The following is a 19,372-nucleotide window of genomic DNA, read 5'->3' on the forward strand; positions in this document are numbered from 1 at the left end:
TTTCAAACAACAGCTGATCCCACTCCTCCAGATGCTTCAGATGTTGATGATACGGGGTTGGACTGGATGACCTTGAAGGTCCCTGCAGCCCAAACTGCTCCGTGGTTCCACGACACAGACATCTCTGTTCATGTTTCCATGGCCACATGACTCATTCCCATACGACATTCCCTCTATCAATCAACACTTTGCAGAGCCAGTAACAGTAAACACAGTAAAAACTGGCTACAGGACCAGGCTCAGAACAGCCAGAGATCCAGGCCAACAGGTAAGAGGATTTCAGTGAGCCTGGAGCCATCCCAGTGATGTCAGGAAGCTCCACACAACTGGGAAAATACTCTTGCTAAGCCAGGTCTGAGACAGGCAAAGCAGCAAATGCCGGCAACACCAGGACAGCCAGATACCCCAGCCCCAAACTACAGCCTACATCCTCTTGGGGCCATTTCCAACGCATTTCCAACACCAGCGAGGGCATGACCAGGAACCGCTGGTGTGGATTCACCACCATCAGGATGGGGCAAGTGGATATGCCAGACAACAGAGCTCTAACACAAACACACCATGGGAGTGGAACAAGATGATGTCTGAGGTCCCTCCCAGCCCAAACCACTCTGGGATTCCATGAAAAAGAGCACTCAGGAGAAAGGAGCTGGATTTACAGTCCATAGGACTGTGGTTGGGTCAAGTGGGAGCACGCTGCCTATAGTCTGATGTTTTTCATTTTAAGGGCACTGGGTAAGGAAGAGCCATAAAAATTCTTTGAAGACCACAGGAAATGAACTCACAAAGAGACTTTTAATGAGCATTATGTGATCAACTTCAAAAAAAAAAAAACATTGAGATATAAGTTATGATAAAGTGACAGTAAACTTCTCAGGGAATAACGGTCAGGTAACAAAGTTTTATTTACACCAATCTGAAGAAACAAGTGAGAAAATGGAACTTTAAACCAGATAAATGCAAATTGGGAATTAAATGGGAACTTATCAGCAGCTGTAGGAATTAACGACTGGAACAACTGGCTGAAGAAGAAGTGGTTGGGCTCTGTTCAATATGTTGCCCAGGAAAGGTGTGAAGACCTCCAAGAACGGGGGATCCAAGACCCTTCCAGACAGACAAAGCCCTTCCCAACCTGCCTGGATGGCAATGCTGACCTCATGGGAGCAGGATGTTGCACTGAGGCCTGCCAATGTCCCTTCACCAGGAAGGGTCAGCCCTTCTCCAACTCCTGATGCTTTTCAGGTTGAACTACACATTTGTCTGGGAAATGCTTCAGCCAAACAATCTGCTAAGCTGAACAGGGGGCAATGACAGCATTTATTAGTTCACAATACACAGCCAGTAACGGAACAGGCACTCCAATATAGAAGTCTGTGTTTAAATGAAAACACCACACACTCCACACAGGCCCTTAGGGTCCACACAGACCCTGAAAACCAGCTGACTGAGCTCAACATGCTTATGAATTTTCTCCTCCAAGAGGATATTTTGGTCTCCCTCCCTTGCTTCTCACCACCACAGCCCACTCATGCCCTCCACCACAGCTAACAGAACACCACATTGCCTTGTGTAATCCCCTCCCCAGAAACCCACCCCAGCCCTGAGAAGGGGCTGGGTACTTCCTCCCAAGCCCATTTCTCATTTTCACCAGGCCATGTGCCATTTTGTCCTCAATTTTCCCTCAGACTGTCTCCAACTCAATTTTCACATCTCACAGTCTACCAAAGCATCCTTCAGCCAATCCTCTTAGGGAAGCTGTCAGGAGAGGGAAGAGTAGGAAAAGTGACCACAAGTTTGTAGGATTTCTAGGAGAAAGGACAGCAAACTGCAGAGACTCCACCAAGGCAGGCACTGCCCAGAGGGGCTGTGGACTCCCCATCCCTGGAAGTGTCTAAGGCCAGGCTGGGTGGGGCTTGGAGCAACCTGGGCTAGTGGAAGGTGTCCCTGCCCATGGCAGGGGTTGGGACTGCATGGGCTTTAAGGTCCCTTCCAACCCAAACCATTCTATGATTCTACGATTATCGAACTCCATAGGCAAGATCCTATTGGAGGTAAATCCAAAAGGAAAGTAGAAGAAGAGAAAACAAAAGGAGATTATAGAAAGCTGTTGTGCCCCTAAGCAGCAGTGCTGGTGGCACACACTGAGATCACCCTGGTGCAGAGGTAATCAGTGTGGTAGGAAACCAATGTAGCTCACCCGAGCTCCGTACTGGGCTTGGCATGGGAAGGCACACACAGGGAAACTGGAATTGAGGTCAGATTAATAAGGATAAAGACAAAGGAGTGGCAGCCAAGCCTGAGCCCAGAGCAGCTACACAGGGAGTGAGAGGTGACCAGTGACAAACTGCAAAGACCAGAGGCAATTCCAGGGTGCACCAGGGACCAACAAAGAGCACGGGAAAGCTCGGCCTGTTCCACAGAGGACAGAGGAGCCACTGAGGACTGGGGGGGGGGGGGGTTTAAGCCTTTTTGTCCCAATCTCTACCACAAAGACAAAGAGAGGGCTAGCAGAGGCAGAAGCCAAAGAATACAACAGAGCTTCCAGTAAAAAAAGCAATGTCAGGTGTTTTACTTGGTCGGATGGGGACAAGCAAGGGATGATGGTTTAAACTGAAAGAGGAGACTTCAGTTAGATATTAGGATGAAATTCTTCCCTGTGAGGGTGGGGAGGCCCTGGCACAGGTTGCCCAGAGAAGCTGTGGCTGCCCCATCCCTGGAAGTGTTCAAGGTCAGACTGGATGAGGCTTGCAGCAACCTGGGATAGTGGAAGGTGTCCCAGTCTGTACTGGGACAGGTGATTACCCCAAACCAGGTGCAGGACCTTGCACTTGGCCTTGCTGTACTTCATGAGGGTCTCACGGGCCCCCTCCTCCAGCCTGTCAGGGTCCCTCTGGATGCCATCCCTGCCCTCCAGCCTGTCACCTGCACCCCTCAGCTTGCTGTCACCTGCAAACACACAGAGGGTGCACTCAGTGCCACTGTCTATGTCATTAACTAAGATATTAAAAAGCACTGGTCTCAGTATGAACCCAAGCAGGACAGCACTCATTACTGGTTTCCATTTGACCACTGACCATAACGCTTCAGATGTGTCCAGCCAATTCCTCACCAACCCAATAGTCCACCCACCAAATTCACTTCTCTCCAAACTCTCTGCAGTCTCCTGGGAAGTTGTAAGATGTCACTGACAGGCCTTTAAAAGCTGGTCTTTCATTTCCCAGAAGGACAGACATCCCGACCCTACGATCTCCCACTGCCCTTTCCCACCCCACCAGTGGACTGCACAAGGTTTCTCCTGCCTCACCTGCAGATTCTGGGCTCTTCTGGACCCTGCCAGCTCCTCCCTCAGGAACCAAACTGGCCACAAAGCCTTGCCCTCGTTGATCCCATCAATTCTTTTATCCTCTTTGTTCTCCTCCTGGTTCTCTACAGCTTTTTGCACCAGCCTCAGACAGACTATCTTCACTCTCCGCCTCCAGTGTTGCTGTTTTTCGGATGTCTCACATGGCTCTGCCCATAGCACCTTCCCTTCTCCCTCCACACTTCCTCCAGCCAGCCTCATGCTTTAATTTAACACCATCCCTCAGCTCTGGGTGATGATTCATAGTTCTGCCTTTCTATTCCTGGACTGTCTCCTGTCCAAAATGAAGTCTCAGCTTTTTTTCCCCTCCAGTATTTCAAGTGTGCACCCACAAGCCCAAGCTCCACATGATTAAAGAGAGCTGCTGCTAATCCCAGCTTTGTCCCCTCTCCCCTCAAGCTCTCGCTGCTCGGGGCCTTGGGACGTCGCTCAGATCCTGTCTGGGACTTGACGACACAATTCAGACAGTAACAGAGCTCACGGATCTTCCTCTCCCTCTTCTCCTCATCCTGGCTGTCCCTAAACCCCTGCAGAGCTCCACAAGCTCCAGTCCCTGGAACCTGCCTCCTCCTCTGGCCACGCAGCCAAAGGCTCCCAGCGTCCACTCTGCACTGACCATTACTGCCCCTTTCCCCAAAAATTGCCTATAAACCATATAATCCTGCCTCATCCCTATTCAGCCAGAATGCTGCTGCAGCTGGAATTACTTCCCAATCTCTCTCTTCAGCAGGCCAGTACTCCCTCTGAATCCCACTCCAGGCCCTCCTCTTCTGTCACGTCAACCATGAGCTGCATGTCTTCCCTCTCCCAAACGCCTCATTCCATAACAACCATCCTTCCTCTGCTGTCTCCCTCCCAAACCTGGCAGAAGCTCCATTCCCAGCTGCTGAATTCCAGCAAACACCTCCCTGCTTCCTCCTGTTTGTGCTTCATACTGAAAAAGCTCTCTTTAAACCACCTGAAGTCACTTTATTCTCCTCTTCTAAAGAGCTCTTTGAAGCTCTCCCAAGCTCTGTGCCCACCAGGAACACCCAAGCCACCCCAGGGGAAGTGGCTGCCCCGGGAGGTCCATGTCCTGATGCAGCCCACCACGATCTCCGTGCTCTGTCCCACGATCTCTGTGCTCCCCCCGTGTCCATCAGCACCTGCCTCTCACCTTTAAACCAGCTCCGAGCCCCCATGGCAGGGCTGGCCCTGCCCTGTGCTCCCACAGCACCTTCTGCAGGAGGGACCCAGTCAGGTGAGGCTCCAAGGGGTGACTGCCATGAAAAACCAGGAACGGGAGCAGCACCTCCCACCGAATCACTCCCAGAGCCACAGCACTGCCAGCACTGCCAGCCCCACAGCCCCCACCCCTGCCAGGGACAGCACAGGCCTCGGGCACCACCACCAGCATGGCACCATGCACGGACACGTGTGCTCCTGCAGCTCCCACCACAGCGCCCTGCAGGGATGTGTGTGCTCCCCCAGCCCCACCACAGCGCCCTGCAGGGATGTGTGTGCTCCCCCAGCCCCACCACAGCGCCCTGCAGGGATGTGTGTGCTCCCCCAGCCCCACCACAGCGCCCTGCAGGGATGTGTGTGCTCCCCCAGCCCCACCCAGCCATCCAGAGCCTGGGGAGGGATGGCACCCGCCAGAGCCTGATTGCACAGATCACAGAATGGTTTGTGTGGGACAGGACCTTAAAGCTCAACCTGTTCTAACTCCCCTGCCATGGGCAGAGACACCTTACATTAGCCCAGATTGCTCCAAGCCCCATCCAACCTGGCCTCGGACACTTGCAGGGATGGGGCAGCCACAGCTTCTCTGGGCAAGGCCTCACCACCCTCACAGGGAGGAATTTCTCCCCAGTCTCCCACCTTTGGCAGTGGGAAGCCATTCCCCCTTGTCCTCTCACTCCAGGCCCGTGTCCAAAATTCCCCTCTGAAGGCCAATCCCCTTTTCCCTACCACAGGAGTCACTGCTGGGGTAAATACCCAACACCAGCCCAAACCCAAGAGCAGGAGCCAGTGTGCACCGAGCCTGCTGTGGCAGCGAGCATGGGACAGACAGCCCACGCTGGCTGATGATAGCCCACACCGGCCACCACGGGCTGGCCATGGTGGCAACCTGGATCCGGCAGTTCCCAGCCAGGGACTCTGCAGCAGCAGCAGAACTCAGCCAGGATTTCGGACACAGCAGCTGGGAATGAGGGAGCCCCCGGGCTGGAGTGGATTTCATCACCACAGATCACATGGCCAGAACCAGATGTCACACATGACCCCAAGCAGGAATTCCCCAGTGACTCACAGCCACGACTTCCAGAGAAGGGATGCAGCCCCACGGCAGCCAGACACCCGGCACAGATACAAACATCCCTTGCCCTCCATATGCCACGAGCTGGGGTGCTCTGCTCTGTCTGGATATCTATTTCCTTGGGATTTGTAGGAATTCAGAAGCAGCAGGGTTTGGTTGGAACTGGACAGCAGGTCTGAAAGTCACTGGGGCAGGAGAGGTGAGCAGATACACAACAAGTCTTAATCACACAAACCTCCTTCCAGTTAGGAAGCAGCTACATTATCTTGATTTTCAGCCTTCCTGCCCCAGAAGATTCCTTGTTGTCACTACAACACCTCAGGAAATCCACCTGAATAGCCACCCGCAGGCTCTCTGCTCCCAGTGCTACCCCAAGCTTCAGGCAGCAGAAGGAGTGAGACCACAGGTGCCTCTTCCATGCAGGACACTGCAGGAAGGAACACAAGTCGTTGGAGGCAATGACTTGCAGGAAGTCCTGGAGGAGGATTAAAAAAAAATCAGATGCCAAAGCAGGAAGGTGGAATCAGAGGGGAAGAGGCCTCCTCGTGCCAGGGACAGATGCAATCGGAGCATCGTGTCACTGCCAAGGTGCTCATCAAGGTGCAGAGCTCTGATCACAGGATAGGACAGCTCTCACACCCCTCAGTTTCCAGCAGCCAGGCTGTTGTGTTGGCCCTTCAGCCCACGGCTGCTCCTCCAGACCCCATGACCACTGCCCACGTCCCGCTCACATCCACGCCAGCTACAAGGGGATTTCAGCCCAAGGGCTGGACACCACTGCCCTGGGTACAAGAGCACCCAGTTCCAAGAGAGGCCCAGGTCAGTGGGACGTCACTGCCCGGAGTGCCGGTTGATGAGGAACATCCCTAAACTGGAAAAGGTTCTGTGCAACCAAACTGTGAAACTCCTGAGAAATTAGGAGTTTATGCTGGGACAAGGAAGGGCAGAGCCACCAGGGACTGACATCACACCAACCCACAGCCAGTGCAGGGACAGCAGCCAATGTCTGGTCAAACACCCGGAGCGTGTCCCTGGCACAGGCGCTGGCTCCCAGCTCCTCCCCAGGCACTGGCTGTGCTGCTGCCATGGCCGGGAGATCCGGCACACAGAGCTGGCAGCTCTCACACAGCTGGGATCAGCACAGTCCAGGTTCATTCTGACTCTTCCCAGAAACCAGGTTCTTCAGCTGTAAGCTTGGTGAGGTGAGAGCTGCACCTGGCAGAGGTGCCTGCAGATGAACTGGGCCACAACATAAAACTCCCTATAAACAGGGGATGTATTGTCCAGGTGTGCTACCCCAGACATGCTTTGGCTCTGCCCATCACTCCCAGGGGGCCAAGGTCTCCCATCACACCAGTACCTGTTCCAGGACTCTCCCCAGGAAGATCCTTCTGCTTGTGCCACCCACGCTGCGCAGTGCCAGCCCTGCCAACAACTCAGCTAGGCAACAACAGGACCCACGACTTTCCTTTGCCAGCAGGTAAGGCAGCTTGGGAAGCATTTCCCACTGCCCTCAGGAATCTCTCCTGAGAGCCTTTTCCCCAAGACTGCAGTACCCCCCATCCAAGCCACAGAGAGCACATGATCAGAACAGAAGATGTTCCAAGGGCTGGAGCCCCTCTGCTCTGCAGCCAGGCTGGGAGAGTTGGGGGGGTTCCCCTGGAGAAGAGAAGGATCCAGGGACACCTGAGAGCCCCTTGCAGGGCCTAAAGGGGCTCCAGGAGAGCTGGAGAGGGACTGGGGACAAGGGACAGAGGGACAAGACGTGAGGGAATGGCTTCCCACTGCCAGAGGGCAGGGTGGATGAGATATTATGAAGAAGTTCCTCTCTGTGAGGGTGATGAGGCCCTGGCACAGGCTGCCCAGAGAAGACGGGGCTGCTCCATCCCTGGAAGTGTCCAAGGCCAGGTTGGACGGAGCTTGGAGCAACCTGGGCTAGTAGAAGGTGTGCCTGACCATGGCAGGGGATGGAACAAGATGGTCTATAACCCAAACCATTCTGTGGGTCTACAATTTGCCCAATCTCCCACTTTTGTGCTTTTTTAACCACTTTTGCATTTAATTTCCAGCAAATCTGGAGACCACAGGGCCAGAGGAACTCTGCCCCAACCTGCATACAGAGGGGCAGCACTACTGGAGCTGTGCAGAGGCCTGGAATGCCCAGCTCTGGAGCAGAGATGTGCCAATGGCTCTGGAGTTCACAGCTGCCCCCACGGCACCCCAGCACCGTGCCTTGCGGTTTCCAACCCTCGGGAACTCACAGGCACACATAAACAGGGCAATTCTGCAGAGGTCATGGAATTAGCAGGATAAAGCTGGCTAAGCAGAACGCTCTCCTTCCCAAAGGGTGTAATTTACTCGAGGCTGATTCAGCGGAGCGAGGGCATGGCCAGCCCTGAGTGCGGCCTGGCAGCCCGTGGGACTGGGGGGCTCCAGCAGGGAGGGTCCTCCTCATCTTCCTCCAGAGGATCCTGCATCAATGGCAACTCCTGCCTGTGAGTTTGCTCTGTGAATCAGCACATCAGGAGCAGGTTTCAAAAGATGTTGGGAAAGGATGGAGAGTGGAGCTGAAAGACTCATACCGGAACTGAACAGAATGATGAGGTTCAGGTAGTTTAACTCATCAGAAAGAAGGACGGCAAAGTGACCTCATTAACTGGTACAACCAGCTTTAAACATAAAAATATCCAGTATCAAAGGAGTCCTTCCTCAGAGAGAAACGAAAAAAAATACCCAGGATGTTGGAGATGTCAGTTGGAAGAGTGACGTCACTTACTGACAGCAGGATGGGTAATGATGGAAAAATCTCCTGAAGCAGCAGGCCCAGGGCTTTGCCTGTACCTCAGAGAGGCCTTATTTTTAAGGCTAAAATCCTGAGGTGAAGTGATCAAACCAAAATCCTGGGATGGACTGTTCACACCAAGTGACCCAAAAGCCCATCCTGGTCTCACACCCAGCCAAAGCCAGGCCCTGGAGCGATGCAGAGCCAGCATGCTGGGGTATCCCCTGCCCAGCAGAGCAGATGTGAAGCTCCGGGATGGCCAGGCTGCTCCCGGCTATCACAGACGTTCTCCAGGGCTTCCCTCATCCCCAGCCTCTGCCAGAGCAGCAGCAGCTAGAAATTGTAGAGGAAAGCTTTCCTAAAGTAACACAACTTCTTCAACTACAGAAAGGATCCCACACGGGTTTAGAGGCATGTGGGAGGAGTATGGAAGGACAATGAAGGGAAAAGCACATGCTCTGGGTGAAACTGCAACTACAGAGATTCCTGCTCCCTGGCTACCGAGTCCTCACCACGGCTCAAGCCCTCTCCAAGCTCTCCAAGGGAGCTGGGCTTTAGGTGGGCTGCAAGGCATGTGCATGACCATGAATGTCAGGAAACAATTCCCATCACCTGGCAAAAGTTCTGTTAAAGGAATCTCACCTACTTCTCCTCATCTCTCCTCCACCTCTCCCTCCTGCCTTCACCACTTCATGCATCCAGAAGGCCCTGCACCATGATGTTTTTTCCCCATTCCACCTTCCTGGTGCTCTCTCCCCTGTCTGTCCCTGGATCTGTGCTGGCTCCTGTGGTCCCCTGCCACTCACAGCCTGTCCCTCAGGGGACACCTTGCATGGGGGCATCGCTTGCTCTCCTCAAACCCATGTTCTGGTCACTGCTCAAAGTTCACTTCTAGGAAAGAAATTAAGCACTGTGCAATTACTGTTCTAATTACAAACTCTATTAATATGGCTCTCTCTGTAGCCTGTCCCAGAGTCACAGCGTTCGAGGTCACATTTACTGGGAGCAGGGGCTGCACCAGCCCCACGTTGGTATCATTTTGCTTTATGTAGATATGAAATCTTTGACGGAGATCAGCAGCTTGCAGCAGTCTCTGAGATTTGGCAAGGGAAGCAGCTTGGGATGAGGGAATCGCTTTTTGCAAGCCCCCTGAAAATCTGTCCAAATTTGGTCGTTAGAAACTACCGAAAAGCTCCGGGTCCCGCCTGCGATGCAGCTGATGCTGGCGACTGGCCCGACCTGCCGCCCCCAGCCCTGATGCCCAATGGCCCCTCTGTCCCCATCGCCACCCTGAGCCCCAGTGTCCCACAGCCCTGTGCCCCCTCCAGCCCCAGTTCCCCACAGCACCTCCAAACAAAGCTCCAGCTCAAGGAGGAGACCGAAACAGAGCAGGTTTCTCTTTTCCCTTTCCTCCCATGGCAACACCACCAAGGCTGACCCCTGAGCAGCTGCAAGTGGCTCTCGCCCCACTGTGGGCTCCAAATTCCTCATGAAAGGTTTGCTCCCCCAAGCCCGGGGGGTTGGCAGGGCTCCAGCTGCAGCAGCCCCCGAACACCCGCTCCACCTCCCTCCCTGGCAGCACCTCACAGCCACAGACCCCCTGGGCTCTGCCAATGCCTCCGGCTCCACCACCGGCTGCTGCTGCGGCAGTGACAACCCCCAGTCACACCCCACCCCCCCAGTGACACTCCCACAGTCACAGCCCCGCTGGTGACACTGGCAGCCCCGGCCCTGGCACAGCCGGGGAAAAGCTCAGTCCCACCATCCCCACTGCAGCACAGAACTGCCCTGCCTCTTCCGTCTCAAAAATGAAGGAATCGCCTGCAGGAAAAGAATCTGGCACGAGGATGCGAGCAAGTCCTACAAGACCCAGCGCTCAGTTTTCAGAAGTTGCATTTTAGATTTCACTGGCAACTTCCGTCACGGATTTTTGGACCATGAGCCATCGTTCCGGTCACTGACTCCGATCAACAGAACATCAACAAACAAAACCCTCTTCCAGGCATTTCTGTATCAAGCCCCAAAACCACAGTTTAGAAGGAAATTCTCCTCCAGACCCAGGTGCTCCAGGGAATGATAACATCTCCAGCAAGGCTCTTCCAGCCATTAATTACCCTGTTTAACTCACACACACCTGGTAACGGGTCTCTGGTAACTGTGTAATCACGGCACACATTTCACCAGGATCAGGATTTATCCCAGTGTCTGGCAGGTAATCGGGGAATGCAGCCCAGATAAGGAAGTCTGTGGGATTCCTGCTCCAAATCCCCAGAGAAGGCCCAGAGGAGAAAGGACAGGGCTGTGGCTGCAGCAGGCAAAGCCCCCGAGGACACGCAGCCTCCAGCCCCATTCCATGGCCCTGTGGACACCGGGCGAGCCGCGTCGTGGCCAGGTGCTGGGTACCCCTTGCCCCTCATTTGGGGTCACTCTGGGTGCTTTGGGGAGCCCTGCGTGCCTGAGTAGAGCACCAGAGCCCAGTGTGTGTGTTCACACCTTCCCTAACAGCAGGAGCATCCACGCACCAGAGGAGTTGCTAAGAGACGCACTCGGCTCCCACCAACGTGCCCAGCACCCGCTCCCACGGCCGGGGGCGCAGGACGGGACACGTGCGACACTGTGGGTGGTTGGATGTCTCCACACGGGGACAACAGGCGGGGATATAGTGTCCAGAAGGGCTCTGCCCAAGGAGGTGACCCCAGGAGCACCTCAGATGTGGTCCTACCACGTCTCAGCCAGCAGTTCCTCTGCCTCACAGGGTGGGAATCAGACGCAGGATCAGATCATGTCACCAGGGACCTCAGGGCTCCCACCGCAGCCACCATCAGAGGCACAAACAAGGGAGAGCTGCAGGAGCCCCAAGGGAGCGGGCAAATGATGGTCCTTCCAGACCAGCCTACCTCAAACCCCAGAGGGACCGGGAAGACCCCAATATGCTGGCTGAGCCATTGCTGTGGCCTGTGCCAGCCCTGCATTCCCACCCATCTTCAGCCCAAGTCTCTTCCCTCCTCTCCTCAAATTCCATCAATCCAACAGTCTTCCATGGCTGAAGACTTCCACAGAGGTGGTAAAGCCCCCTCCTCTGACGGCTTTTACATTGACCCTGTCCTGACCCCACTGTGTGTCCTTTGTCCTTGCACAGCGAGGCCAATGAAACAAATTCTGGGATTTGCATTCCCTGGACTATGCAACCTTTCAGACTTTTGTTAAGGTCCCTATTCCTTGCATTCTTTCAACAGAAACCCCCAAAGACTGAGGGGGGGTGCAGGCCTCTGGGAGGTGCCCAGGCTGACACCCCCATGCAGCATCACTGCTCCTGCCAGCATCCCAAAACCACTTGCAGTGCCCCTGCAGTGACACCCCCAGTGTGAGGCAGCAGGAGAAGAGCTGAGCACACTGCCAACACCCAGCAGGGACAACAAAAAACCCAAGGCAGGGAAACAGCAGCGCTCGGCAAGCACCGAGCCAGACCAGTGCTCCTCATGGAGAGCAGTGGCACCCGTGGCCCTGCAGTTTTCCTTGCCTGGAGTAGCGCCGGCTGCAGGAACCTGGAGCTTTGGGCTCACCGAGGGCAGAGGGACCTTTCGTGTGAGGGGCCGCAAGAACTCCCTGGCCCACTGCAGGCCTCAGCACAGCACTGTTAATCTTCCCCTCCCCTTGGCTCCAATGCAACCCCTCGCCCATCCCGGCCCCACAGCTCCATCCCGGCCCCGTGGTTCCACTGCAGTCCCTCACCCATTCCAGCCGCCGGCTCCATCCCGGCCTCCACTTCCATTCAGTCCCTCGCCCATCCTGTCCCCTGGCTCCATTGCAGCCCCTCGGCTCCACTGCAGTTGCTCGATTCCTCCCTCCCCTCGCTGCCAGTTCCCGGGCTGCAGTTTTCTGCATTTCTGACGTTAACGGGCTCCGGCAGATCCTGTTCCCCGCCGATGCCGCGGCCGGAGCCCCCCTGAGTGCCGGACACCCGCCCGCCCCCGCCCGCCGCTCCCGGCAAAGGCCGCGGGCGGCGTCCCCGGCCCTGCGCAGGCCCGGCCGCGACCACCATTGCTGCGGGGCCGGCCCGGGGCGGCTCCGAACGCGGCCTCCCCGCTGCCCCCGGCGCGACCCCGCAGCCCGGGCCGTGCCCGGCCCTGCTGCCGGCGGCGGGGCCGCAGCGCCCGCAGGCCCCGGCCCGGCTGAGGCCGCGCCCGGCCCCTTGCCCCCGGCCCCGCCGCTGCAGGGCCCGGCCCGGCCCGATGCCGATCGCGGCCCCGCGGGCAGGGCCGGGCCGGGCCCCGCCGGGCCCCGCGGGCGGCAGCGGGCGCAGGTGCAGCGGCGGCGGGGACAAAGGCGGCGGCGCGGCCGGCCCGGTTCGGTGCGGGGTACCCGGTTCGGTGCCCAGCTCGGTGCCCGGTGCCCGGCTCGGTGCCCGGCGCCCGTCTCTCGGTGCGGTACCCTGTGCCCGATGCCCGTGCCCGGCTCGGTAGCGGTGCCCGGTGCTCACCCTCGATAGAGATGACGTGCTCGCGGATCTGGCTCTGCAGCGCCAGGTCCTCCACGCGCTCGATGAGGTCGTAGATCGCGTAGATATTGGGGTGCACGGACTCGAAACGCCCGATCTCGGCGCGGATCGCGGCCGAGTTGGAGAGCCCGAACTGCGGCGGGGGCGGCCCGCCGGGCTGCGGCCCCGAGGGCCCGGGCACGGGCACGGGCACCGGCCCGCCCGGCGCCGCCAGGCTCTGCTGCTGCCCGGGGCTCTGCCCGGCGCCGCCCGGGAAGTTCATCGCGGCGGCGGCGGGGCCGGTCAGCGGCGCGGGACTCCGGACAGCAACTGCATGGCAGCGACCGCGTCCGTGCGCGGCTTCGCCGGGCTCTGCGGGGCTCTGCTGGGCTCTGCCACCGCCCCCGCCCGCCCCGCCCCGCCCGCGTCACCGGGACCGGCCCCGCGGCGGGCGGGGAGCGCGGCAACGGCGGGGGGAGAGGGCGGTCGGGATGGCAGGGGGACAGGGGGCACCGGGACCCGGACAGGGACCGGCAGAAGCACTGGGAGGACCGCGAGGGGGAATGGGGGGATCGGGATGGGGATACCGGGACTGGGAGGAGGGGGGGCCGAGACCAGGGAGGGGGAACGAGGAGGCGGGGACTGGGTGGCAGAGCGGGGGGATCGGGACCGGGGGGGACCAGGAGCGGGAGGGGGAGCGGAGGGCTGTCACTGCCCGGCCTGCCCGCCCCTCGCCTGAGGGCGGGTCACGGCTCCCGTCCCTCAACACCCACTGACCACCCCGACGGCAGAGCCGGGGTTGTGCTGCCCCCCCTGCCCACGGCCCCCCCAGACTCCTTGTGCCAGCCCCGTGCAGCACGGCTGGGGGTCCCCTGTGCCAGCCTGGGGACCCCCTGTGCCAGCCCTACCTCCCGGCTGCATTTTGGAGGTAATGTCATCGTTAGTCACCCCAACGTCGTTAACGAAGCTGTAGAACATGGCCATTCCCAAGAGGTCCTTGGATGCCCACCAGCTGCTAACCCACTGTGGTGGAGTCCCCTCCCGGATCACTCCCTGCCAACTGGGCCCATCGCTGTTCCCTCACTCATGTGCTCAGCACAGGCTGCTCCAGCGAGGTCTGGCGTGGTGACGGGACTGTCTGGGGGACCATCATGGTAATGAAACCACCCAGGGGACCATCACAGGGGATGGCTGTAGAGCTGTGCCCACCCCTAAATCAGCCTGCGAGAGCTGACCGGGGGCACAGAAAGGCTCTGATGAGGCACTGGGCTGACAGTCCCTGGCAGTGCCATGGGAGCCAGTGGAGCTCACTGGGGATGAACTGACTTCTTCCAAAAGGTTGAGAAACATAAAAAAAGTGGAATCATGGGCCCTGACAGATTAAATGAGAAAGTGGAATTTGGGAGAAGAGGAAGGAATGAAAAAGCAGGCAGCTGAGAGAGCCAAGATCCCAATGGATTGCCCCCCCTTAGCCCACAGGGACCAATGTCACAGTGGGTGGCAGATGTGCCGCTGCCAGTGGGGCTTGAGGGGGCAGCTGGGGGCTGGCTCCCACCCTCCACCCTTCTCTGGGTGATGGTGGGAAGGGTGGGAGATGAAGATGAGGAGGAGGACAAAAATGAGGAGGAGGAGGAGGAGGAGAAGGAGGAGGAGGAGGAGGAGAGATCTCTGGGAGGTTTGTAAATGCCTGCCGGCTCCGGAATCCTCTGGGATGTGGCAGTGGGTGCTGGGGTGCGTGGGAGAAGCACCTCCCTGCCCTCTCTGTCTCGCTCCTGTGCCCTGACAGGATTCCTCGTGTGTCCCAGCCACCTCAAGAAGGGGTTTATTAGAAAACAGTTTTTACAAGGCTTTTGTTGAAAGCTTTTGGAACATCCGCATCTGTTACAGCACCAGGCTCCCCCCACCAGCACTGTCCCCTCAGCTGCACACTCACTGAGGCTTCCAAAGTGCCTTCCCTAGTGCCTCTGTGAGTCATAGAGTCATAGCTCTGCTCAGCAGGAGCTGGGCTGGCTTTTTCCTGACGTGTCCAGTAGATCCATGTCCACACCGCTCTGCGGAGCCATCCTGGCATGGCAGTGCCTGGCCAAGCCCTGGCCTTTCTCCAGCCTACTTTTCACTTGGGTCTCTCTGTCCTTGCTCACGGCCTTTTTCTTGGCCTCCTGCCATCATCATCATCATCATCATCCCAGAATGGTTTTTGTGGGAAGGGACCTTAAAGCTCATCTTATTCCACTCCCTGCCCTGGGCAGGGACACCTTCCACTATCCTAGGTTACTCCAAGCCCTGACCAATCTGGCCTTGAACACTTCCAGGGATGAGACAGCCACACATTCTCTGGGCAACCTGTGCCAGGGCCTCCCCACCCTCACAGGGAAAGATTTCTGCCCAGTATCCCACCTAACCCTGCCCTCGGTCAGTTTGACACAGAAACATTTATAAATTGCCTCCATTTCAGCCCCTTGGAATGTCCAGACACTCCATGTGCTCGCAGTTCCCTCCACCACATCACCCTCACAGACAGGGATTCTGGGATTTATTCCTGGTGAGGGATGGGACATTGTCCTTCATCCTTACCTCACCCTCGCCTGGCCAAGGTGGCAGCAGGGACAGGTCGAGGTGACTTTCCTCTGGCCAGGTGGGCAACGGTGGCCACTCCCACATCCCCACATTCCCTTCTTCTCCTTCTGCTCCTTCTCCTCCTCCTCCTTCCCCTTGTCCTCCTCCAGCAGAGATGTGTGATGCCCCCTGCAGTCCTGGCCTCTCACCCCCTATGTGGGTGTTCACAGACCACCCTGAGAGAACATTTTGTGTCCCTTTGGACCACCAGTGTCCCCCAGCACTGGGAGTCCCGCAGGTCGCCACTACCTCCCACCAGCCAGCAGGATATAGGGCACAGGGATGGGATGAGGCACAGCAGGCACGGGGATAGAGCATTCCCCAGCCAAAGCCTGCACTGGGGTCGAGCGGATCCTGTCCCCAACAGCCCCTGTGGAGTGGGACCCCCTCAGTCAGCACAGGGGCTGGCACTCGAGAACGGAGGAGCAGAGGGAGCAGAACAAACAGATGGAGCTGGGGCTTAGCACAGGGATAGGAAAAAAACAGGAGGGAACTTCAATGGGAAACAAGGGGAAAAGTTCAAAGGCGGGAGTAGTTGGGGACCAGCTGGGGGCTTTCAGGAGCCAGCATTCCCTCAGGGATGGCCGGCTGACCACTCTCTGTGGACAGGAGACATGCAGAGATTGAAACTGCTTTTTAGGATGAATTTCATGTTTAGAGCCTCAACTTTCTCAGCTCCATCTGCAACGTTTCCATCTGACACTGCCGTTCGCGAGTGCCTCAAACAGCACCACTGCCAAGAGGAGAGATGCCGCCTCCTCCTCATCCTCCTTCTCCCACTCCTTCTATTCCTCCTCCTCCTCCTGCCGCTGCTCCCACCCCCAGACCAGCCGCTCCAGTGCCTCTGGTGTCCCTGCCCATGGCAGGAGTGTGGAATGGGACGGGCTTCAGAGCCCCTTCCCACCCAAACCATTCCGTGACATCAGACAGTGCCAGAGTCTATGTGGGGCAGCAGGAGGGTCCCCACTGCAGAACCCCAATGCCCACCCAGGGTGTAGGGCTGGGGAGCAGCACCCCCAGAACAGAGCCGAGGGGAGGCCAAGGCCCAGGGCTCAGCTCCAGTGGGTGTCTGGCCCCATGGGCAGAGCGGGGATCCCGGAGGGCTCTCCAAGGCTTTAGGGCTTCTCAGGGCACTGGGGGCCCTGAGGTCCTTGATCACTCTCGCAATAGGAACTGGGGCTTCATCTCTGTGGGGACATCTCTGTCAGGAGAGCCAAGAGCTCCACTGGGGGACAGTGCTGGGGGACACTGCTGGGGACACTGCTCCTCTTTCCTGGACTGAGGGGAGCAGGAGCCCCATCCCTCCCCGAGGGGCTCAGGCTGCCCCTCCTCCCGCATACCCTGCACGGCAGCGGCTCCTATTCCCAAACCTATCGGCACTCGGCTGAGCTGCAGAAGCAGCTCGGTGGGAGGAAGCTGTTTGATGTCACCCTCCAGTGACACGGACTGTCCTCTCCGGGCCGGGGATCAGCCAGGAGCTTTCCCCGGAATAGCTGCAGCTCTGGAATCTCGCTCTGGAGCGTGGAGGTACCAGCTCCACTGTTAATCCCACCCGGATCCACAGTGTGGCTGTCAAACCGCAAATCCAAAACCCATCACTCGGGTGCAGCACCTCCACAAGGCTGCGGGTAGCTCTGGTGTGGGGCAGAGAGGAGCAGAGCGTCACACCTGGGGCTGCTCGGAGGGGACATCTGTCCCGCAAAGGGGTAGTGCATCCCCTCACTGTGCCAAGGACACGAGGTGGCCACCGGCCTGGTGAGGTGACCTCAGTTGGAAGGACCACAGTTGTCTGTGTCCCTTGCTGTCACGCCCTGTGACATCATCAGCCCACCTCAGGCCACCCCGTGGGTCTCAGAGACAGCTGGGACATGTCCTGCTCCCACAGGCGTCCAGGTGCTGCACCCCAGGGTCCTCTCCTGGGCCGGGGTGGTCACAGGAACCTGGGGCAGGATCCCTCTGCGACCCCCCTCTGGTCACAGATCTCAGCTCACAGGAGCTGAACCGTGCAGGCACCTGGTCTTTGTGAAAAGAAGCTGAAAGTGGAGCAAGGTGGACTAAATTCCCCTAGGCACCAACCAGGGGGAGTTGGGGGTTCCAGCCAGGGCATGGGGCCATTGACCCTGGGAATGCCAGCGGGGCAGGAGGGGGCTCAGCCTCAGTGTCTGTCTGAGAAACACTGAGGAAAATTGAACCGGTGAGTAAAGAGGAAATGGAAGGGGCTGTGAACCCTGACAGGTTAAAGGCAGAAACACAACAGGGCAGCCCTTCTCATGGAAATGTTCTCCCAATATCCAACCTGAGCCTCCCTGGCACAGCCTGAGGCCGTTCCCTCTCCTCCTGTCCCTGTTCCCTGGGAGCAGAGCCCGACCCCCCCCGGTTCCCCCCTCCTGTCAGGGATTGCAGAGCCAGAAGGTCCCCCCTGAGCCTCCTTTTCTCCAGGCTGAGCCCCCCCCCAGCTCCCTCAGCTGCTCCTGCTGCTCCAGCCCCTTCCCAGCTCCCTTCCCTTCCCTGCACACGCTCCAGCCCCTCCGTGTCTTGTCCTGAGGGGCCCAAAATGAGTGCAGGATTTGAGGTGGGGCCTCAGCAGCACCCGGCACAGGGGACAGGCACTGCCCTGGCTCTGTGCCCACGCTGGTTCCTGCTGTGTTAGAGAGCCCCCTGGCTCATCTCCCAGCCCTGGTGGGGACAGAGCTGCAGGAAGGGGATGGGGCACCTTTGAGTGCTGCTGCCCCCAAGGGAGCCACTCGGGGAGCCTAGGCAGGGGAGGAGGGCCCTACCTCTGGAGCAGCAGTTCCAGAACCGGCCAGTGCTTTATACCACTGGTATTTTAGGAGAACATTGAAAAATCCAAGGGATTGGGAGCGGCCTCAGGCAGGACAACTCGAGGCCTCTGTGGTCTCTTGGCAGTGGATTTAAGGTGCACAATCTGCTTAGCTTTCCCAGGAAATTGAGGGGTGACTGGATGTACTTTCACGGGAATATTAAATGGCTCCTTAATCGAGGCTGAGAGGATGGAAAAGTCTCAGCTTCTGGGAGCTGAAGCCAGACAAATCCACAGTGACAACCAGACACCGGATTTATCAGGGAGGGGATGAGCCGCTGGATAAACCCTCAAATCTGAGCAGCCACCACCCCTCCGATGGTGTGTTCGGGCTCATTCCGACATCGGGAAGGGATAAACCCCAGTTCTCCACCCACACAGATCAGTCGTGGTTGAAATCTGCTGCTGCTCTCACATCCATCGCTGCCACAGCCCTGGGATCTGCTCAGCAGCTCCAGCACAGGCTCACCTGCCCTTCCCACCCGAAGGCAGGTCCCACACAGGATCCTGAAGGGAAGTCACAACTTCCCTCCTGGGAGCCCCCCAGTCCCCCGGATTCCCCCAGCAGGAAGAGGCTGCCCTTGCACGCTGCTGCCTCCTGATTTTATAGTGGTTTGTGACTAGTTTCATACTGGGAGTCACTGGAATAACACTGGGAGTATCTAGAACGGACTGAGATCATACTGGGAGGGATTGGAAGTGACTGGGATCATACTGGGAGTGACAGGAGCTGTATTGCAGGTGACTAGGAGCAACTGAGACCATGGTAGGGGCAACTGGAACCACACTGGAGGCAATTGGGATCGTACTGGGAGCAGCTAGGCCCACGGTGGGATAATATTGAGATTATAGTGGAACTGACCAAAATCATACTGGGAATTACTGGAATAATACTGTGAATATCTAGGAGAGACTGGTATCATACTGGGAGTGACTGGAAGTGACTGGGATCATACAGGCAGTGACTGGAGCCCTACTGGGAGTGACTGGGTTCATACTGGAAGTGACTGGAGCCATAG

At 57.7% G+C, this 19,372-nt stretch overlaps 1 protein-coding gene across 2 annotated transcripts in view; it reads right to left on the minus strand.

The window, feature by feature from the left end:
- The window catches only part of AGAP3 (ArfGAP with GTPase domain, ankyrin repeat and PH domain 3), a 105,899-nt gene extending 92,603 nt beyond the window's left edge, over positions 1-13,296 (minus strand). The window contains exon 1 of one of the 2 annotated variants that reach the window (XM_050334637.1): positions 12,920-13,296. In XM_050334637.1, the coding sequence (XP_050190594.1) occupies positions 12,920-13,199 (280 nt within the window). In that variant the 5' untranslated portion in view covers positions 13,200-13,296. The remainder of the gene's footprint in view (positions 1-12,919) is intronic. The other variant, XM_050334638.1, reaches the window with a different exon arrangement.
- Positions 13,297-19,372: the final 6,076 nt, after the last annotated feature.

The sequence above is a fragment of the Myiozetetes cayanensis genome, unplaced genomic scaffold (genome assembly GCF_022539395.1).
Source record: "Myiozetetes cayanensis isolate MyiCay16 unplaced genomic scaffold, myiCay2020 scf57, whole genome shotgun sequence".
Classification (NCBI taxonomy): domain Eukaryota; kingdom Metazoa; phylum Chordata; class Aves; order Passeriformes; family Tyrannidae; genus Myiozetetes; species Myiozetetes cayanensis.